Consider the following 23,459-nt stretch of genomic DNA (forward strand, 5'->3'; position numbering starts at 1 on the left):
CAAAAGTTCCAGCATTCAGCTTTCTGTTCCGGGGAGATCTTTAAATCATCCTGGCAGGAAGGAATTAACTTGGAGTACAGATTGTCAGTGTTTGACAGCTTCAAACAGCTGTGAAACACTGATATTTCATCTGTCAAAAGCTCTTGACAGATGAAATATCAATCTGTGATGTCACCTGTTGCCGGGTGGCCCTTAATTGGCCCACTGAGCCCGCTGGGTGGGCTCAACAAGGTCAAACAAGTCTAAATCGCGTGGGTTGGCTAGAACTCGATGGAGGCGGGACTACAACCCCGAACGTTGCAGTCCCGCCTCCTACCCGACTCCTCAATGAAAATCCAGCCCCTAGTCCTTCTCTCTCACTCATCCCACTGATCCCCGGCCTCTTTCCCTCGAGCCCCCAGTGCTCAGTCTCTGGCCCCTATTCATCACTCTTCCTCCCGAGTCCCCATGCTCAACCCCATTTTGCCTCTCTCTCTCCCCCGTCCCATCCGCAGCATAACAAAGACCGCCTATTTCCACCCCCGTAACATTGCCCGTCTCTGCCCTTGCCTCAGCTCATCCGCTGCTGAAACCCTCATCCATGCCTTTGTTACCTCTAGACTTGACTATTCCAATGCACTACTGGCTGGCCTCTCACATTCCACCCTAGGTAAACTTGAGGTCATCCAAAACTCGGCTGCCCGTGTCCTAACTCGCACCAAGTCTTGTTTGCCCATCACCCCTGTGCTCACTGACCTACATTGGCTCCCGGTTAAGCAGCGTCTCGATTTCAAAATTCTCACCCTTGTTTTCAAATCCTTCTATGGTCTCGCCCCTTCCAATCTCTGTAATCTCCTTCAGCCCCACAACCACCCCCCACGAGAAATCTGCGCTCCTCTGATTCAGCCTTCTTGAACATCCCTGATTATAATCGCTCAACCATTGGTGGCCGAGCCTTCAGCTGCCTAGGCCCTAAGCTCTGGAATTTCCCCCCCTAAACCTCTCCGCCTCACTACCTCTCCTTCCTCCTTTAAGACACTCCTTAAAACCTACCTCTTTAACCAAGCTTTTGGTCACCTGCCCTAATTTATCCTTATGTGGCTCGGTGTCAAATATTTTGTATTATAAAACTCCTGTGAGGCGCCTTGGGATGTTTTACTATGTTAAAGGCGCTATATAAATACAAGTTGGTGTTGTTGTTATCTCTTAACCTACATTCTCCAGTCTCCCTTTCACAAAATGGCCCCCCTCCCCCCACAAGATGCCCGACCACCTTCTTCAACTTCAGAACCCTCCCCCCCTCTCCCCCGACTCCTGATTGTTCCCGGCACACCAGGCTCTCTGCAGGGGGAGGGGGGGCAGGGAGGGGGGAGGGGTAATGTCACCGAGCTGGGGACTTCTCTGCGGTACAGTTGGTGCATGTTACAGAGTGAGGGGAGGTTCCTGCGGTGTGAAACATAGAAACATAGAAGATAGGAGCAGGAGTAGGCCATTCGGCCCCTCGAGCCCGCTCCGCCATTCAATGAGATCATGGCTGATCATCCAAATTCAGTACCCTGTCCCTGCTTTCGCCCCATATCCCTTGATCCCTTTAGCCTTAAGAAATATATCTAACTCCTTCTTGAGTATATTTAATGAATTGGCCTCAACTGCCTTTTGTGGTAGAGAATTCCACTCTCTGGGTGAAGAAATTCCTTCTCATCTCTGTCCTAAATGGCTTATTCCTTATCTTTAGACTGTGACCCCTGGTTCTGGACTCCCCCACCATCGGGAACATCCTTCCTGCATCTAGTCTGTCTAGAAATTTAAAGCGCGAAGATCTCCCGGGGTGGGATACCATAGCATGCGATTCGCTTACACACTGAGGCAGCTAGTCCATAGATTTACCGGATATTCAGGGTACACTGACTATGCATACAAAAACTGGACAATCAGTTATACATGTGATTGCTTTCTGCTACAGTCTTTGAAAGTTACATTAATTGGCTACAAAACAAGAGTGATTACTCTTCAAAAGCAAGTTATTGGCTGTAAAGTGTTTTGGGATGTCCCGAGGGCATGAAAGGCACTATATAAATGCAAGTTCTTTCCTTCTCTGCTTCTAATATTGCTGCAGGTCTCATATAGCTTAGGTAAATTGATGCTTTGGTGCCCTCTAGTGGTTTTACACAGTTCGTCCCTGTGAACTGAAAAAACCTGTAGCCAATAATTGTATGATAAAGTAGATGTCTGTGAACAGGTGCAATACCAGTGGAAAGTGGCTTGGGACTATTTGCCTGTGTTTAGTACTTCCCTGAGCAGTGCTCTTTGCCACAAGTAGGTTCAAGCATTAGCAAAAGTTAAACTTATTAAAAGTTTGTAAGTTTTGCTTATTGAGGCCTTGTTAAAAGCCAGCCATGGATAATTTGTGCAGGATTATGGATTGGAACATAAACAAAGAATGATTATTGTATTCTAGTTTAGGGAAAGAAAGAAAGGAAGGGAGGGGAGGGAGGAAGGAAGGGCAGATACCGAAAAACTATTTCCTCTGGTGGGGGAATCCGGAACAAGAGCAAAATAATCTTAAAATTACAGCTAGTCTATTTAGGAGTGAAATCAGAAAGAAATCTTTCACGCAAAGAGTAGTGGAAACTGGAACTCTCTCCCCAGAAAGGCTGTGGGTGCTGGGCCAATTGACATTTCCTAGACTGAGATTGATAGATTTTTGTTAGGTAAGATTATCGAGGGATATGGAGCAAAGGCAAGTGAATGGAGTTGAGGTACAGCTCAGCCGTGGTCTAACTGAATGACAGAAGAAGCTTGAGGGCCTGGAAGGCCTGCTCCTGTTCCTAGGTTCCTATATACCATCCCATACAACAATAGGCTCAATCAGTTTTTACATTCTCATAATTTAGGCGACTATTCTTTAAGAGATAAAAGGAAAAACTTTCAATGCTGTAAATCTAGGATTAAAAAAATGAAAATGCTGGAATTGCAAAGGAGGCTTGTTAGCATCTGGAAAGAGAAAAGATATGTTAATGTTTTGGATAAATTCCCTTCATCCGGGGTTTACATCCAAATCATGAACCCATCCATTCTCTTATCTCTTATCACACACTAACAGACCTGCTGTGCATTTACAATATTATCTATCGATTCTCTTTAAACTGGGCTATCAGGTGTGATGAGTTGACAGTTCAACTGAATATCAGTGTCCAGCTATTGATTACATTTTTAAAAATTATTACTTTAAACAAATATACTTACTTTCTTTGTTATTAAAGGCAATGATCTCTTTTCTGAAGTCAACACAGAATTAGGAGATGATCTGATGGCAATGTTCATCTTTTCACTAACTGTTCGAAGCCTGACTTTGTAGATTAGATCAAGGTCGGTCTCCGAATCAGATGAATCAATCTCTGTGACCTGCAGCTCTTATGGAGTGAAATATAACAGTAGTGGTTAGGAATTATAATTGGTTACTCATAATACAGATAAAGAACATACTAGCACATATATTCTGTCAGCTGTTGGTTACAGTTTTAATTTTAATGCCATTGATCTATTTTTCTGATGAAGTAAATCATGTATCAGTTCCTTGGACCCCTGTCATGATCACGCAAAAGGATAAAATAATTATTGCAGCTCCACAAGGATATCTTCATTGATTTAAAGAGAAATCAAGAGAAATAGGCCTTTTAATTGGATTTTTTAAAATGTCAGTTTTCCAGTCTTTATGTGTCCTGCATTCCATACACCACTACTTGTCCATGAAGCAGGAAGGGAGCCTTCTGTCAGGCCTCTTCCAGTGCCATGCTGGAATCATTAGAGCAGCCTGGAGTGACGTTCTAATGTTCCATCGCTTTTCGTGGCTAAGAGCTTGATCTCTACTCACTGCCTTCTCAGACTGCACAGATGTGTACGGAAATCAACATGTGAGGAATCCTGAGCACAAACCACTGGTTTGCTGAACCACCATGCCACTCGTCTTAATTTACAATCCATTAGATAGGTTTACCTGTTTCAATATTATGCAGCTCCCTAGCATCAGCTGAAGATGCAGAGTTATCCACTTTCGTGTTACGCAGGACCTTACATGCTGTGCTGACTGAAGAAGCTGGGTTTTCTGTTTCTGTGGTATATGGTACATTGAGGTTCGGACCGAGGGAAGATGACAGTTTATTTGTTTCTGTGTCACATAGGATGTTGGAGTGAGATCTCACTGAAGATGCTTCTTGGTTTGGTAATTCTGAAGAGAGAGCCTCTTTTGCTCTTGCATTGTGGCTGTTGTCTTTGATATCCACCATCCCATTGTGGATTGAAGGCTGGAATTGACAAATAAATAATTGGGTCATGTCTATGTAAACTAATTTCTTAGTTTAGATTAGAACAAAATGTACAAAACTACAGAATTAAAAACAGACATACAGTCAACAGATTCACATGATTGTACAACAATTAACTGCAGGGGAAAAAAAGTGCTGTTTGATAAGATAATAGGAATCAGGAATTGTGTGTTTATGTTCATGACCACTATCCTGAAACAACTCAGCAGCCACCTGTTTGTAAGCTGCCATTATTTTTTCATTGTTACGTTATAATCAAATATGAACTCAACTATGTTTAACATTTTTGAGGCCAAAAATATGGTGTAATATGGTGTAAATGATGGGAAAGTCCACCAGGAACCTCAGCTGTTGGCCCCGCTAAAGTATTTGGGGTGTGGAGAGGTTTTTCTCTCCTCAGCCAAAACCACGCACTACTCTAGGATCATCCTGGAGGGCAAAGATAACCCTCATGCTACTTTTCTCTATGACCCACTACCTCCTTAAAACCGTCTCCCTTGCTTCCTCCATATTCAACTCTTACACTAAGTGTGAGATGCTCATGGAGTTCTTTGTCAACAAGATAGAGACCATCGTTCAGCTGCCTCCACTACTTTCTCCCTTTTCCTACTAAGCCAAATCCTCTCAGTCGCCACTCTAGCCCTGATCCGCAATCTCTGTAGTTTGTCCCCCATCGCGCCCCTTCCCTCTCCAAGTTAATTTTACCTATGAGAATCATCTCCTCGACCCGCGACCTCATTCCCACTAAACCCCTGACCATCCATCTTCTTGACCATCCATATTCTGTTTCTGAACCCCATTGTAAGTTGATCCCTCTCCTCAGGCACTGTCCTCTCCTTTTGCCTCCCCAACCTCCCTTGAGCATGTTGTTGCTCCATGTCCATCTCTCCCATAACTCAGTCTTTGATTTCCCCCAATCCAGTTACCATTCCTGCCAAAACGCCCCAAGCAAATTCACAAATGATGTTCTTGTAGGAGTTGCTGGAAATCAACAGATTGCGAGACTTTCGTAGCAGCAAAGAAAAACGTGTGTTAGCTTTATTAACTCTCCGCATCGACTCAGGGACTCGGCCTTGTCGCAGGGCTATGATGTCATCACACAATCGACGACTCTTAAAGGGACCCTGCCCCGATAACCCAACCAAGTTCCGTACATAACGTGGAGCGATAACAACATTGGCTATACATAGTGAATTGTGTTACTGTCCCTATGTGGTCTCCACCACATACGTCCCCCAGAATTCACTAGAACTGGCACTGTCAGTCGTTGAGGGGCCCGGATCATACGGCCGAAACAGCTCCTTAAGTCCGGGGCGGGGACCAGGGGGGTCGCCGGAGGGTCCCCGGACGCTCGGTGGTGGGCTGAGGGTGCAGAAGCCGGAGGTCAGCCCCGCCGCGGGGGCTGAGCCAGCCCAACGGGTCAGTCCAGATCCAGGTGTGCCGGCTTAAGACGGTCCATGGAAATGTAGTCCGGCTTACCGCCGACATCCACCACGAAGGCCTTGTCCCCGGCTTCCAGGACACAGAATGGTCCATCGTAGGGTGGGTGAAGAGGTCCCTGGTGGGCGTCGTGGCGGACAAAAACGTACTCCGCCGCACGAAGGTCGGGCAGAACGTGGGACTGAGGGAGACCGTGCTGCGACATGGGCACCGGTGCGAAAACCTTGGCGTTGTCCAGGAGGGCGGACCGCTGATGGGCTGCGGACCAAGGGTCCGTGGCATTGGGGACGAAATCCCCGGGAACCCGCAGCGGCTGCCCGTAGACGAGCTCGGCGGACGAGGACTGGAGGTCCTCCTTGGGGGCGGTCCTGAGTCCCAGCATGACACACGGGAGTCTGTCGATCCAACTGTCGTCCCGGAGGTGGGCCCGGAGCGCGGCCTTCATGGAGCGATGAAACCGTTCGCACAGCCCGTTAGCCTGAGGGTGGTATACGGTGGTGCGGTGGAGTCTCAACCCGAGGCCTTGGGCGACAGCGTTCCAGAGCTCCGACGTGAACTGGGGCCCCCGGTCGGAGGAGACGTCAGATGGGGCGCCGAACCGGGCGACCCAAGTGTTGATGAACGCCGGAGCCACATCGGCGGACGTTGTTGACGACAGTGGGACGGCTTCCGGCCATCGGGTGGTTCTGTCGACCATCGTGAGGAGGTGGGTGAACCCACAGGAGGGCGGCAGGGGCCCCACCAGGTCCACGTTAACATGATCGAACCGCCTCTCGGGCACCGCGAAAGGCGCCAACGGGGCCTTAGTATGGCGATGCACTTTCGATCACTGGCATACCACGCAGGTATTGGCCCAGTCGCGAACGTCCTTCTTGAGGCCGTGCCAGACGAACTTAGCCACCACCAGCTTCTGTGACGGCTTCCTGCCCGGGTGGGAAAGGCTATGGACGGCGTTGAAAACCTGCCGTCTCCACCCGTCGGGCACGACGGGGCGTGGCTGCCCAGTGGAGACGTCACACAGGAGCGTGGTGCCGGCATCGTCAAACGCGACGTCCGCTAACTGAAGGCCCGTGACAGCCGTCCTGTAGGCCTGGATGTCTGGGTCAGAGGCCTGGTCGGCCACCATGCGGGTGTAGTCGATGCCGAGGTGTACGGCGCTGGCGACAGCCCAGGAGAGACAGTCGGCGACAGGGTTGTTTTTCCCAGCCACATGCTGGATGTCCGTCGTGAACTCGGAGACGAAGGAAAGCTGGCGCTGCTGACGGGCCGACCATGGCTCGGAAACTTTGGCCATGGCGAAGGTCAACGGCTTGTGGTCCACGAACGCCGTGAACGGGCGGGCCTCCAGCAGGAAACGGAAGTGTCAGACGGTGAGGTAGAGGCCGAGAAGCTCGCGATTGAAGGTGCTGTACTTCCGCTCATTGGGGCGGAGCTGCCGGCTGAAGAAGGCGAGCGGCTGCCAGGTGCCGTTGACCCACTGTTCGTGGACGGCGCCGACAGCATAGTCTGAAGCGTCAGTGGTGAGAGCGATCGGCGCATCGGGCAACAGATGCGCCAGCATGGTCGCGTTATCCGGGGCCCTTTTCGTGTCCGTGAAAGAATTGGCCATCTCCTCGGACCAGTCGATGGCGAGCTTGGCGGGCTTGCCTTTGAGGACCTCGTAAAGGGGCCGCATAAGCTGGGCTGCCCGGGGAACGAAGCGATGATAAAAGTTCACCATGCCCAAAAACTCTTGCAGGGCCTTCACGGTGAGGGGTCGCGGAAAATCCTTCACGGCCTCCACGTTCGATGGCAGTGGCACCGCCCCGCCCCGCCCTTCGTGATGCGGTGCCCGAGAAAGTCGATTGAGGACAGCCCGAACTGGCACTTGGTCGGACTGGCGATTAGGCCGTGCTGGCTGAGGTGTTCGAAGAGAGTCCGGAGGTGGGACACATGCTCCGTCCTGGAGGCGCTGGCGATGAGAATGTCATCCAGGTGGATGAACAGGAATGGCAGGTCCCGTAACACGGTGTCCATTAGGCGTTGAAAAGCTTGAGCGGCGTTTTTGAGACCGAATGGCATGCGGAGGAATTCGAACAGCCAGAACGGGCCGATCACCGCGGTTTTCGGGATGTCCTGCGGCCGGACGGGGACCTGGTGGTAACCCCGAATGAGGTCCACTTTAGAGAAAACAACTTTCCCGGCCAGGCAGGCGGAAAAGTCCTGGATGTGTGGAATCGGGTAGCGGTCGGGGGTCGTAGCGTCGTTGAGGCGCCAGTAATCGCTGCATGGGCGCCAACTGCCACCTAGTTTCAGTGCGATGTGGAGGGGCAAGGCCCACGGGCTGTTCAACCGGCGAATAATGCCGAGGCGATCCATCGTGTCGAACTCGGCTTTAGCGATGGCGAGTTTCCCCGGGTCGAGGTGCAGAGCGTGGGCGTAGACAGGTGGACCGGTGGTCGGGATGTGGTGTTCTACCTCGTGCTTGGTGGCGGCGGACGAGAAAGTGGGCTTCGTGAGGTCCAGGAACCTGGCGTGGAGACGAGAAAACTCGTCGGAGGCCGAGAGTGCGCTGGACAACTTCGTCGTGCCGGAACCACTGAGCGAACACGGGAGTGAACTGAAAGTCTCAGCGTTGATGAGACATCGGTTCTAGATGTCCACCAAAAGGCCATTGGCGCAGAGGAAGTCAGCGCCGAGAAGGGGGGTGGACACTTTCGCTGTAACAAAGACCCAAGCGAAACGCTGCCCGCCAAAACACAGTGCCACACTCCGTTTCCCAAAGGTACGGATGGAATTGCCGTTGGCGGCTTCGAGGGCGGGACCGTGGTTCCCCCCTGTATGTCTACGGTTGACGCGGGCAGGACGCTCACCTGGGCACCCGTGTCGCAGAGGAAACGACGTCCAGAGTCAGTGTCTGTAATGAATAACAGACTACCTGAAAGGCCGACAGCCATGGTAGCTAATGAGTGGGCCTTCACATTTCCCGACATGGTAAAGCTGCATGGGGGCCGGCACTTCTTAGCTTTGGGGCCGAACTGCGCGTGTTAGAAGCACATGCTTGGGGGCTGCCGCCGTTATGCTGTGGCGGTGGGGGCAGGGCCCCGCATGGCCGCGCAGTACTGTTGCACGGCAGAGAAAAATTTGTCGGCCTCCTTGGCCAGGTGGCGGAAATCACTAATATGAGAGTTGACTAAAGCCGACCGTACCTGCCCTGGCAGCTGTTGTAGGAACAGTTCTCTGAAGAGGAAGCACGGCCTGTGCTTGCCCAGGAGGGTAAACATGTGGTCCATCAGTTCTGAGGGCTTGGAGTCGCCAAGCCCGGGCAGAGAGAGAAGCTGGCGTGCGCGCTCAGGTTCAGTTAGTCCAAAAGTCTCTAGGAGGTGCGTTCTCAGCGTCGCAAATTTGTGGTGCTCCGGGGGGTCCTCAAGCAGGCTCACGACTCTGGCCACGGTGGAGCTGACGAGAGCAGACACGACGTAATAATACTTAGTGTCGTCCGCGGTGATGTCCCGGAGTGCAAACTGAGCCTCGGCCTGGGCGAACCAAGCGGCAGCCTGTCGTTCCAAAACTCCGGTAATTTGAGAGAAACGGCGTTCGTCGCCATCTCGGATAAAGTCTTTGGAAACGTCCAAAAGAGAAACGGGGTCACCAATGTAGGAGTCGCTGGAAATCAACAGACTGCGAGACTTTCGTAGCAGCAAAGAAAAACGCGTGTTAGCTTTATTAACTCTCCGCATCAACTCAGGGACTCGGCCTCGTCACAGGGCTATGACGTCATCACACAATCGATGACTCTTAAAGGGACCCTGCCCCGACAACCCAACCAAGTTCCGTACATAACGTGGAGCGATAACAACATTGGCTATACATAGTGAATTGTGTTACTGTCCCTATGTGGTTTCCACTACATTCTCATCCATTAGCTCTGTCCTCGCTGAACTACATTGTCTTCTAAAGGCTGAAATTTAAAATTTCTTGTCCTGCTATTTAAATCCCACCAAGACCTTACCCCTTCCTATTTCTGCAACCTCCTCCAATCCCTTGAATTCCCTGTTTCTTTGACTCTGACCTCTTGTGCAGCCAACCTCCCTTTGCCCCACCTAGTTCCCACTTCCTGCAATTTCCTCCCTAAACCTCTCCACCTCACCACTTCCTTCTCCTCCTTTTAAATCATCTCCTGGATCAAGCTTTTGGTCACCCTTCCTAATTTCTATTTCTTTGGCCTGTTTTCCTCACACCTCTGTGAAGTGCCCTGGGACATTTGTCTATGTTAAAGATGCTATATAAATCCAAGTGACTGATGTAAAGGATTGCTACCTACGTGCTCAATGGTGGAGTTGCTTGCCGCCTAAACCATAGTTAACACCAGCTGAGCAACATCCAGCAGAGACACGGGATACTAGCATTCATCTGAAATAACAAGTTCCTTTGAAACTTTTCCCACTGCCATTTTAACAGAGGCATTAACCCATTTAAAATGAATGGTTTAATGTCTCCACTAAAATAGAGGAGGGAGGAATATCAAAGGAATCGTTCATATCACAGTGTAATTTAGAATGAACAAGCACTTTACATTGAAAGTAATCTTCTTTTCTCTAGGATTAATATTTCAACTGAGGCTGCCTGGTCTATATAATTACAAGAACAATTTCTTTGATAAACAGAAGTTTTTAGACTTTACCTGCAGGGGTGGTTTTCTGCCAGATGTAAGGAATTTTGGTTTCACACTACGGAAACCCTTTGCAGCCAGACTGTTTTGGGGTTCTCCTTCTAGCGAGCATGGATTCCAGACTACAAGAGAAAAAGAAAAAGAAAAAATTGGACACGAGGATATAAGTTAACAAATCACACACAATCCTGACTTGGAAATATATTGGCGTTCCTTCATCGTCGCTGGGTCAAAATTCTGGAACTCCCTCTCTAGCAGCACTGTGGGAGTACCTTCACCACACGGAATGCAGCGGTTTAGGAAGGTGGCTCACCACCACCTTCTCAAGGGCAATTAGGGATGGGCAATAAATGCTGGCCTTACCAGCGACACCCACATCCCGGAATGAAAAAAAAATGGAAAGACTCACTTTCTTCATAATGTGTGTCTGTACTGATAAGATAGGGGACAAATAGGCCTGCGCGTGTCTGATTTCTGGGTGAAAAATGAAGAATTTTGGCCGTGTCATTCTGCGCCCGACCCCTCACCTGCCCCAGAAATGTGCTGGCCGCCAAATCAGAAGCTGATGACTTCTGAGTGTCAAGCTGCTCATTTGAAACAAGCATTAGGCCCTTTGAGTATGCAAATCATGGGCCTAACACCTGATTTAGGTCCTGAGTTTGGCAGAAACACAGTCTCCTTAGTTTTTCCGGGTCTTGTGCAGCCCAACCAGCGGTCCTTAAAGGGGCCACTGATGAAAAGGTAAGTTTTTATTAACTTTCCTTAATGTATAGCCAGGAGAAGCAGGAGCGCCCCACAGCAGTGCTGTGGGCTGCTGCTGGCCCATACCCTGCCCTCGCGATCCCCGGACCCGACCCTCGTGATCCCCAGACCTGACCCCCGGCCCCCATCATCCTCTGACCCCTGGCCCCCATCATCCTCTGACCCCTGGGCCCCATGATGCCCGGCCCCTGTGATCATCGAACCTGATCTCTAGAACCCGCAATCACCGGACTGGACTCACCTGCCCGAGGGTCGCTGCGACACCAGCAGTGGCCCAAACATGCACTCCTCTTCACCGGCAGGCTGTTCTCGCTTTCCCGGCGCCATGGAAATTAGGCCCGAGGCCCAATATTGGGTGAGCCTCGGGCCTCACCATTCAGGCGCAGGGGCTCACGACATACGCCCCACCCCCATGCCCACAAATGGGCGCACCCAAATTACTGGGCCAATATGTCCCATTGGAAGGGTTTGTAGGAAAAGTGGCTTGAAAAGTGGTCTCTTAAATCATACAAATGAGTTGTAGGAAGACCAAAAAAGTGAATACTAGAACTCTGGAAAAATTGATCAGAGGCTCAGTTGTAGATGAAAGGACTCTAACAGCTGTACACAATTAAAGGTTGTCTCAGATGAACCCAAACTTGTCAAGGTTACCAGTATGGATGGATCATGCTGTCTGAGTACAGAAGGAATACTTCAGAGTTTTCCCTGGGAAGCCTATTTTTTATCTGACCTGCTGTCTTGATATTGTCAATTTATGGTTGAAATGAAAGAGAGTTTTAATGCCTTAGCAAGCAGCCTGGCCTTCATCGACTAATTAAAAACCTGACTGTTACAGTACTTGACACATCTGTTCAAACTCAGTGACACCTTAAAATTAATCTATGTGATGGAATGAAGCAACTTGGTTGATCAAATAATGAAATGGTTGGAAAAAGGGGGTTTTACTTTGTGAAATGAACTGTATAAAACAATCTCTTCTTGACATCCAAAAGAGAAGGTTTTCAGAACACAGAAGCTTTCATAAGTTTTCGGAATGGTTTCAGAAGGCTTAGAAAAAGATGGTCATCTAAGCTGAAAGGAGGGTGACGAGTGAAAGTTGGAAGGTTAAGAAAGGTTAAGCGTCCAATCTGATAGAAACGTGTGTATCACACTTTAATGCAACAGGTCAAGTCTCTAAGGAAACGGCATGAAAGAGCATGGAAATTTGGGTGGAAATGAGTTACACTCGTAACTACAATCCATGCAAATATCCACAATATTTTAAGTGTGTCCATCAATCCCTGCGCCCGAATGAGTCCCCGCCCACAAAACTAGCCACACCCCCAGCATGAGCTTCTTCCAATAGCACATGCTCGAGGGGGGCGGTAGCATGGGGGGCTCATTACGTTGCGCACAGATTCTCAGATGCACAGCCACCTGTGGTCATATGAATCGAGTGCAAATCAGCCGACCAGCTGTGAATCAACGCCTCAGGCCTGCCCTGATGCTGTAGAAATCATACATCATTTAAAAAAACTTGAAGGATGGCTCATTTTCTTGCTGCAGGGAGAGAAAAGTGACAAATACTTCAGATTCTCTACAGAGCGATTTAAATGAATGACTGTAAAAGTTTTGCAAGACAGAAAGATAAGTGCTGCTTACCCTGTAGTCTCCAGCCTCACTCTGAAGGGGACATTTTTTTCCCCTTCACCTTTTATACTGCCCCACCCGAGCACCTTGAAGCCCCTTTGGCTCAGCTCCAGTCACAAATCGATAATGCTCAATTACGCTGGCTGGTTCACGGGAGATTTTCCATGCAAGCTTATGTTAATTATTATGTGCAGAAACTGGGGCGCAATGTCAGCTCGGCCAGACGGGGGCAGTGTCGGGCCTGGACGAAACTCGAGGCCCATGTGTGCAAGGTACATTTAGCTAGGATGAGATAATGGCAACCAAAGAAAGAAGATAATGGTGACTCACCACAGGTGTTCTAAGAGGTGGAGCTAAGTATCCTTGAAGAAGAACAACAGAACACTTTCTAGACACAAAAGGCATCAAGGGGTATGGAGAGAGAGCGGGAATATGGTACTGAGATAAAGGCCAACCATGATCATATTGAATGGCAGAGCAGGCTCGAAGGGCCGAATGGCCTACTCCTGCTCCTATTTTTCTATGTTTCTAACAGCCAGTCTGCTAGTTAGACAAGGTTGTACACCGTTGCACCTAAACACATGTATAAGTTGTACATTCAAAGCCATCAGCAACACTGAATGCAAACTATAACCTTAACCGTGCTAAGTCATATAGCGCTCTTGTACACTGAGCATAACTGTCACACTGTTATAAAACAAAACTCTGCTAATGCTGAGATACAGTTCACACTTCAATGCCATTTGCACCTGTAGTAATTTAAACTCTGTCAATTAATCAGTGTCAAAGTACTTTATGGGGTGGAAATTGGTTTCAGACCTGAAATAGACAGCGCACTGGAAGTATCTGCCAGAAGCCGGAGTCCTGAGGCTCTCCTGAAATTGGGCCTCAGGCATGTTGCCGGAGAGTTACGGACACCAATCCTGAGGCAGCTGGCTGGTGCCATGAAGGTGAGGTTGGGCCGGCTTCCTCTCCGGCAGTGGCCCAAAGGTAGGTCTGGGGTGGCGGAAAGCATAGCTTGGAGGGAGGGAGGGAGCGAGCGGAGACTGGCTATGGACTTCAGGACTGCTGAAGGGCTGGGAGGAGCACTCCTGCCCCTCCTAGTTACAACTTTAGCTAAGTATTTTTAAAAAATCACACCTTTCTAGTGGTGGCCTCAAGTGGTCCTTTTAAGGACCGGCGATTTGGCTGCATGTACAAATGGTTACCCTGAACACAGCAGGCCCTGCTTGTTTCATGCGGTAGGCCTGTTTTAATATGCAAATTGAGATCCGATGATCCTGATTGCCATTTTAGGGTAGAACTGGTGCACCATGCAAACAGGATAACAGCGAAGGAGCAGGATAACACAGAGAGCAGGATAACACCAAGCGAGCAGAATAACACCGAGCGAGCAGGATAACACCGAGCGAGCAGGATAACACAGAGAGCAGGATAACACCGAGCGAGCAGGATAACACCGAGTGAGCAGGATAACACCGAGCGAGCAGGATAACACCGAGCGAGCAGGATAACACCGAGCGAGCAGGATAAAACCGAACGAGCAGGATAACACTGAGAGAGCAGGATAACACCGAGCGAGCAGGATAACACCGAGCGAGCAGGATAACACGGAGCGAGCAGGATAACACTGAGCGAGCAGGATAACACCGAGTGAGCAGGATAACACCGAGCGAGCAGGATAACACCGAGCGAGCAGGATAACACCGAGCGAGCAGGATAAAACCGAGCGAGCAGGATAACACTGAGAGAGCAGGATAACACCGAGCGAGCAGGATAACACCGAGCGAGCAGGATAACACCGAGCGAGCAGGATAACACCGAGCGAGCAGGGTAACACCGAGCGAGCAGGATAACACCGAGCGAGCAGGATAACACAGAGAGAGCAGGATAACACGGAGCGAGCAGGGAAACACAGAGCGATCAGGATAACACCGAGCGAGCAGGATAACACCGAGAGAGCAGGATAACACCGAGCGAGCAGGATAACACCGAGCGAGCAGGATAAAACCGAGGGAGCAGGATAACACCGAGCGAGCAGGGTAACACCGAGAGAGCAGGATAACACGGAGCGAGCAGGGTAACACTGAGCGATAAGGATAACACCGAGCGAGCAGGATAACACCGAGCGAGCAGGATAACACCGAGCGAGCAGGATAACACCGAGAGAGCAGGATAACACGGAGCGAGCAGGGTAACACTGAGCGAGCAGGATAACACCGAGCGAGCAGGATAACACCGAGAGAGCAGGATAACACGGAGCGAGCAGGGTAACACTGAGCGAGCAGGATAACACCGAGCGAGCAGGATAATACTGAGCGATCAGGATAACACCGAGCGAGGAGGATAACACCGAGTGAGCAGGATAACACCGAGCGAGCAGGATAACACCGAGTGAGCAGGGTAACACCGAGCGATCAGGAGAACACCGAGCGAGCAGGATAACACCGAGCGAGCAGGATAACACGGAGCGAGCAGGGTAACACCGAGCGAGCAGGGTAACACCGAGCGAGCAGGATAACACCGAGCGAGCAGGATAACACCGAGCGAGCAGGATAACACCGAGCGAGCAGCATAACACCGAGAGAGCAGGATAACACCGAGCGAGCAGGGTAACACCGAGCGAGCAGGGTAACACCGAGCGATCAGGATAACACCGAGAGAGCAGGATAACACCGAGCGAGCAGGGTAACACCGAGCGAGCAGGATAACACCGAGCGAGCAGGATAACACCGAGCGAGCAGGGTAACACCGAGCGAGCAGGATAACACCGAGCGAGCAGGATAACACCGAGCGAGCAGGATAACACCGAGCGAGCAGGATAACACCGAGCGAGCAGGATAACACCGAGCGAGCAGGATAACACCGAGAGAGCAGGATAACACCGAGAGAGCAGGATAACACCGAGTGAGCAGGATAACACCAAGAGAACAGGATAACACCGAGAGAGCAGGATAACACGGAGCGAGCAGGATAACACAGAGCGTGCAGGATAACACCGAGCGAGCAGGTTAACACCGAGCGAGCAGGATAACACAGAGCGTGCAGGATAACACCGAGCGAGCAGGTTAACACCGAGCGAGCAGGATAACACAGAGCGTGCAGGATAACACCGAGCGAGCAGGATAACACCGAGCGAGCAGGATAACACCGAGCGAGCAGGATAACACAGAGCGTGCAGGATAACACCGAGCGAGCAGGTTAACACCGAGCGAGCAGGATAACACCGAGCGAGCAGGATAACACCGAGCGAGCAGGATAACACCGAGCGAGCAGGATAACACCGAGAGAGCAGGATAACACCGAGCGAGGAGGATAACACCGAGAGAGCAGGATAACACCGAGCGAGCATGATAACACCGAGAGAGCAGGATAACACCGAGCGAGCAGGATAACACCGAGTGAGCAGGATAACACCGAGCGAGCAGGATAACACCGAGCGAGCAGGATAACACCGAGCGAGCATGATAACACTGAGCGAGCAGGGTAACACCGAGAGAGCAGGATAACACCGAGCGAGCAGGATAAAACCGAGCGAGCAGGATAACACCGAGCGAGCAAGGTAACACCGAGCTAGCAGGGTAACACCGAGCGAGCAGGATAACACCGAGCGAGCAGTATAACACCGAGCGAGCAGCATAACACCGAGCGAGCAGGATACCACCGAGCGAGCAGGGTAACACCGAGCGAGCAGGATAACACCGAGCGAGCAGGATAACACCGAGCGAGCAGGATAACACCGAGAGAGCAGGATAACACGGAGCGAGCAGGGTAACACAGAGCGATCAGGATAACACCGAGCGAGCAGGATAACACCGAGAGAGCAGGATAACACCGAGCGAGCAGGGTAACACCGAGCGAGCAGGGTAACACCGAGCGAGCAGGATAACACGGAGCGAGCAGGGTAACACAGAGTGATCAGGATAACACCGAGCGAGCAGGATAACACCGAGCGAGCAGGATAACACCGAGCGATCAGGAGAACACCGAGAGAGCAGGATAACACGGAGCGAGCAGGATAACACCGAGCGAGCAGGATAACACCGAGCGAGCAGGATAACACTGAGAGAGCAGGATAAAACCGAGCGAGCAGGATAACACCGAGCGAGCAGGATAACACCGAGAGAGCAGGATAACACCAAGCGAGCAGGATAACACCGAGCGAGCAGGATAACACCGAGCGAGCAGGATAACACCGAGAGAGCAGGATAACACGGAGCGAGCAGGGTAACACTGAGCGAGCAGGATAACACTGAGCGAGCATGATAACACCGAGCGAGCAGGGTAACACCGAGAGAGCAGGATAACACCGAGCGAGCAAGGTAACACCGAGCGAGCAGGATAACACCGAGCGAGCAGGGTTACACCGAGCGATCAGGATAACACCGAGCGAGCAGGATAACACCGAGCGAGCAGGGTAACACCGAGCGAGCAGGATAACACCGAGCGAGCAGGATAACACCGAGCGAGCAGGAGAACACCGAGCGATCAGGATAACACTGAGCGAGCAGGATAACACCGAGCGAGCAGGATAACACCGAGAGAGCAGGTTAAAACCGAGCGAGCAGGAAAACGCCGAGCGAGGAGGATAACACCGAGAGAGCAGGATAACACCAAGCGAGCAGGATAACACCGAGCGAGCAGGGTAACACCGAGCGAGCAGGTTAACACCGAACGAGCAGGATAACACCGAGCGAGCAGGATAACACCGAGCGAGCAGGATAACACCGAGCGAGTAGGATAACACGGAGCGAGCAGGATGACACCGAGAGAGCAGGATAACACCGAGCGAGCAGGATAACACCGAGCGAGCAGGATAACACCGATCGAGCAGGATAACACCGACCGAGCAGGATAACACCGAGCGAGCAGGATAACACCGAGCGAGCAGGGTAACACCGAGCGAGCAGGATAACACCGAGCTACCAGGGTAACACCGAGCGAGCAGGATAACACCGAGCGAGCAGGATGACACCGAGAGAGCAGGATAAAACCGAGAGAGCAGGATAACACCGAGCGAGCAGGATAACACCGAGCGAGCAGGATAACACCGAGCGAGCAGGACAACAACGAGAGAGCAGGATAAAATCGAGCGAGCAGGATAACACCGAGCAAGGAGGATAACACCGAGCGAGCAGGATAACACTGAGAGAACAGGGTAACACCGAGAGAGCAGGATAACACCGAGCGAGCAGGATAACACCGAGCGAGCAGGATAACAGAGCGTGCAGGATAACACCGAGCGAGTAGGATAACACCGAGCGAGCAGGATAAAACCAAGCGAGCAGGATAACACCGAGCGAGCAGGATAACACCGAGAGAGCAGGATAACACGGAGCGAGCAGGGTAACACGGAGCGAGCAGGATAACACCGAGCGAGCAGGATAACACCGAGAGAGCAGGATAACACGGAGCGAGCAGGGTAACACCGAGCGATCAGGATAACACCGAGCAAGCAGGATAACACCGAGCGAGCAGGGTAACACAGAGCGATCAGGATAACACCGAGCGAGCAGGATAACACCGAGAGAGCAGGATAACACCGAGCGAGCAGGGTAACACCGAGCGAGCAGGGTAACACCGAGCGAGCAGGATAACACGGAGCGAGCAGGGTAACACAGAGTGATCAGGATAACACCGAGCGAGCAGGATAACACCGAGCGAGCAGGATAACACCGAGCGAGCAGGAGAACACCGAGAGAGCAGGATAACACGGAGCGAGCAGGATAACACCGAGCGAGCAGGATAACACCGAGCGAGCAGGATAACACTGAGAGAGCAGGATAAAACCGAGCGAGCAGGATAACACCGAGCGAGCAGGATAACACCGAGAGAGCAGGATAACACCAAGCGAGCAGGATAACACCGAGCGAGCAGGATAACACCGAGCGAGCAGGATAACACCGAGAGAGCAGGATAACACCAAGCGAGCAGGATAACACCGAGCGAGCAGGATAACACCGAGCGAGCAGGATAACACCGAGAGAGCAGGATAACACGGAGCGAGCAGGGTAACACTGAGCGAGCAGGATAACACCGAGCGAGCATGATAACACCGAGCGAGCAGGGTAACACCGAGAGAGCAGGATAACACCGAGCGAGCAAGGTAACACCGAGCGAGCAGGATAACACCGAGCGATCAGGATAACACCGAGCGATCAGGATAACACCGAGCGAGCAGGATAACACCGAGCGAGCAGGGTAACACCGAGCGAGCAGGATAACACCGAGCGAGCAGGATAACACCGAGCGAGCAGGAGAACACCGAGCGATCAGGATAACACTGAGCTAGCAGGATAACACCGAGCGAGCAGGATAACACCGAGAGAGCAGGTTAAAACTGAGCGAGCAGGAAAACGCCGAGCGAGGAGGATAACACCGAGAGAGCAGGATAACACCAAGCGAGCAGGATAACATCGAGCGAGCAGGGTAACACCGAGCGAGCAGGTTAACACCGAGCGAGCAGGATAACACCGAGCGAGCAGGATAACACCGAGCGAGTAGGATAACACCGAGCGAGCAGGATGACACCGAGAGAGCAGGATAACACCGAGCGAGCAGGATAACACCGAGCGAGCAGGATAACACCGATCGAGCAGGATAACACCGACAGAGCAGGATAACACCGAGCGAGCAGGATAACACCGAGCGAGCAGGATAACACCGAGCGAGCAGGATAACACCGAGCTACCAGGGTAACACCGAGCGAGCAGGATAACACCGAGCGAGCAGGATGACACCGAGAGAGCAGGATAAAACCGAGAGAGCAGGATAACACCGAGCGAGCAGGATAACACCGAGCGAGCAGGATAACACCGAGCGAGCAGGATAACACCGAGCGAGCAGGATAACACCGAGCGAGCAGGAGAACAATGAGAGAGCAGGATAAAATCGAGCGAGCAGGATAACACCGAGCAAGGAGGATAACACCGAGCGAGCAGGATAACACCGAGAGAACAGGGTAACACCGAGAGAGCAGGATAACACCGAGCGAGCAGGATAACACCGAGCGAGCAGGATAACAGAGCGTGCAGGATAACACCGAGCGAGTAGGATAACACCGAGCGAGCAGGATAAAACCAAGCCAGCAGGATAACACCGAGCAAGCAGGATAACACCGAGAGAGCAGGATAACACGGAGCGAGCAGGGTAACACCGAGCGAGCAGGATAACACCGAGCGAGCAGGATAACACCGAGAGAGCAGGATAACACGGAGCGAGCAGGGTAACACCGAGCGATCAGGATAACACCGAGCGAGCAGGATAACACCGAGCGAGCAGGGTAACACCGAGCGAGCAGGATAACACCGAGCGAGCAGGATAACACCGAGCGAGCAGGAGAACACCGAGCGATCAGGATAACACTGAGCGAGCAGGATAACACCGAGCGAGCAGGATAACACCGAGAGAGCAGGTTAAAACCGAGCGAGCAGGAAAACGCCGAGCGAGGAGGATAACACCGAGAGAGCAGGATAACACCAAGCGAGCAGGATAACACCGAGCGAGCAGGGTAACACCGAGCGAGCAGGTTAACACCGAACGAGCAGGATAACACCGAGCGAGCAGGATAACACCGAGCGAGCAGGATAACACCGAGCGAGCAGGATAACACCGAGCGAGCAGGATGACACCGAGAGAGCAGGATAACACCGAGCGAGCAGGATAACACCGAGCGAGCAGGATAACACCGATCGAGCAGGATAACACCGACCGAGCAGGATAACACCGAGCGAGCAGGATAACACCGAGCGAGCAGGATAACACCGAGCGAGCAGGAAAGCACCGAGCTAGCAGGGTAACACCGAGCGAGCAGGATGACACCGAGCGAGCAGGATGACACCGAGAGAGCAGGATAAAACCGAGAGAGCAGGATAACACCGAGCGAGCAGGATAACACCGAGCGAGCAGGATAACACCGAGCGAGCAGGATAACACCGAGCGAGCAGGATAACACCGAGCGAGCAGGATAACAACGAGAGAGCAGGATAAAATCGAGCGAGCAGGAAAACACCGAGCAAGGAGGATAACACCGAGCGAGCAGGATAACACCGAGAGAACAGGGTAACACCGAGAGAGCAGGATAACACCGAGCGAGCAGGATAACACCGAGCGAGCAGGATAACAGAGCGTGCAGGATAACACCGAGCGAGTAGGATAACACCGAGCGAGCAGGATATAACCAAGCGAGCAGGATAACACCGAGCGAGCAGGATAACACCGAGAGAGCAGGATAACACGGAGCGAGCAGGATAACACCGAGCGAGCACGATAACACCGAGCTAGCAGGATAACACCAAGCGAGCAGGATAAGACCGAGCGATCAGGATAACACCGAGCGAGCAGGATAACACAGAGCGAGCAGGATAACACCAAGAGAGCAGGATAACACCGAGCGAGCAGGGTAACACCGAGCGAGCAGGGTAACACCGAGCGAGCAGGATAACACCGAGCGAGCAGGATAACACCGAGCGAGCAGGGTAACACCGAGCGAGCAGGATAACACCGAGCGAGTACGATAACACTGAGCGAGCAGGATAAAACCGAGCGAGCAGGATAACACCGAGCGAGCAGCATAACACCGAGAGAGCAGGATAACACCGAGAGAGCAGGATAACACCGAGCGAGCAGGATAACAACGAGAGAGCAGGATAACACCGAGAGAGCAGGATAACACCGAGTGAGCAGGATAACACCGAGAGAACAGGATAACACCGAGAGAGCAGGATAACACGGAGCGAGCAGGATAACACCGAGCGAGCAGGATAACACCGAGCGAGCAGGATAACACAGAGCATGCAGGATAACACCGAGCGAGCAGGATAACACCGAGCGAGCAGGATAACACCGAGCGAGCAGGATAACACCGAGAGAGCAGGATAACACCGAGAGAGCAGGATAACACCGAGCGAGCAGGATAACACCGAGCGAGCAGGATAACACCGAGCGAGCAGGGTAACACCGAGAGAGCAGGATGTCACCGAGCGAGCAGGATAACACCGAGCGAGGAGGATAACACCGAGCGAGCAGGGTAACACCGAGCGAGCAGTATAACACCGAGCGAGCAGTATAACACCGTGCGAGCAGGATAACACCGAGCGATCAGGATAACACCGAGCGAGCAGGATAACACCGAGCGAGCAGGATAACACCGAGCGATCAGGATAACACCGAGCGAGCAGGATAACACCGAGCGAGCAGGGTAACACCGAGCGAGCGGGATGACACCGAGCGAGCGGGATGACACCGAGCGAGCAGGATGACAACGAGAGAGCAGGATAACACCGAGCAAGCAGGATAACACCGTGGGAGCAGGATAACACCGAGCGAGCAGGGTAACACCGAGCGAGCAGGGTAACACAGAGCGAGCAGGATAACACCGAGCGAGCAGGGTGACACCGAGCGAGAAGGATGACACCGAGCGAGCAGGATGACACCGAGAGAGCAGGATGACACCGAGCGAGCAGGATGACACCGAGCGAGCAGGATAACACCGAGCGAGCAGGATAACACCGAGCGAGCACGATAACACCGAGCGAGCAGGATAACACCGAGCGAGCAGGATAACACCGAGCGAGCAGGATAACAACGAGAGAGCAGGATAAAAAGGAGCGAGCAGGATAACACCGAGCGAGGAGGATAACACCGAGAGAGCAGGAGAACACCGAGCGAGCAGGATAACACCGAGCAAGCAGGATAACACCGAGAGAGCAGGATAACACCGAGCGAGCAGGATAACACCCAGCGAGCAGTATAACACCGAGCGAGCAGGGTAACACCGAGCGAGCAGGATAACACCGAGCGAGCAGGATACCACCGAGTGAGCAGGATAACACCGAGCGAGCAGGATAACACCAAGTGAGCAGGATAACACCGAGCCAGCAGGATAACACCGAGCGAGCAGGATAACACCGAGCGAGCAGGATAACACCGAGCGAGCAGGATAACACCGAGAGAGCAGGCTAACAGCGAGCGAGCAGGATAACACCGAGAGAGCAGGATAACACCGAGCGAGCAGGATAACACCGAGCAAGCAGGATAACACCGAGCGAGCAGGATAACACCGAGCGAGCAGGGTAACACCGAGCGAGCAGGGTAACACCGAGAGAGCAGGATGTCACCGAGCGAGCAGGATAACACCGAGCGAGGAGGATAACACCGAGCAAGCAGGGTAACACCGAGCGAGCAGTATAACACCGAGCGAGCAGTATAACACCGAGCGAGCAGGATAACACCGAGCGATCAGGATAACACCGAGCGAGCAGGATAACACCGAGCGAGCAGGATAACACCGAGCGAGCAGGTTAACACCGAGCGATCAGGATAACACCGAGCGAGCAGGATAACACCGAGCGAGCAGGGTAACACCGAGCGAGCGGGATGACACCGAGCGAGCATGATGACAACGAGAGAGCAGGATAACACCGAGCAAGCAGGATAACTCAGTGAGAGCAGGATAACACCGAGCTAGCAGGGTAACACCGAGCGAGCAGGGTAACACAGAGTGAGCAGGATAACACCGAGCGAGCAGGGTGACACCGAGCGAGAAGGATGACACCGAGCGAGCAGAATGACACCGAGAGAGCAGGATGACACCGAGCGAGCAGGATAACACCGAGCGAGCACGATAACACCGAGCGAGCAGGATAACACCGAGCGAGCAGGATAACACCGAG

At 52.2% G+C, this 23,459-nt stretch overlaps 1 protein-coding gene across 1 annotated transcript in view; it reads right to left on the reverse strand.

The window, feature by feature from the left end:
* Positions 1-13,801, reverse strand: part of LOC147114112 (uncharacterized) — a 115,533-nt gene extending 101,732 nt beyond the window's left edge. Inside the window, exons 1-4 of the mRNA XM_085996188.1 lie at positions 13,606-13,801; positions 10,408-10,517; positions 3,977-4,283; positions 3,226-3,392 (exon numbers count right to left, since the gene is read on the reverse strand). Coding sequence (XP_085852314.1) covers positions 3,226-3,392; positions 3,977-4,283; positions 10,408-10,517; positions 13,606-13,801 — 780 coding nt within the window. The remainder of the gene's footprint in view (positions 1-3,225; positions 3,393-3,976; positions 4,284-10,407; positions 10,518-13,605) is intronic.
* Between the last annotated feature and the right edge of the window lie 9,658 nt (positions 13,802-23,459).

The sequence above is a fragment of the Somniosus microcephalus genome, chromosome 8 (genome assembly GCF_052327205.1).
Source record: "Somniosus microcephalus isolate GS21.2 chromosome 8, FLI_Smic_1.0, whole genome shotgun sequence".
Classification (NCBI taxonomy): domain Eukaryota; kingdom Metazoa; phylum Chordata; class Chondrichthyes; order Squaliformes; family Somniosidae; genus Somniosus; species Somniosus microcephalus.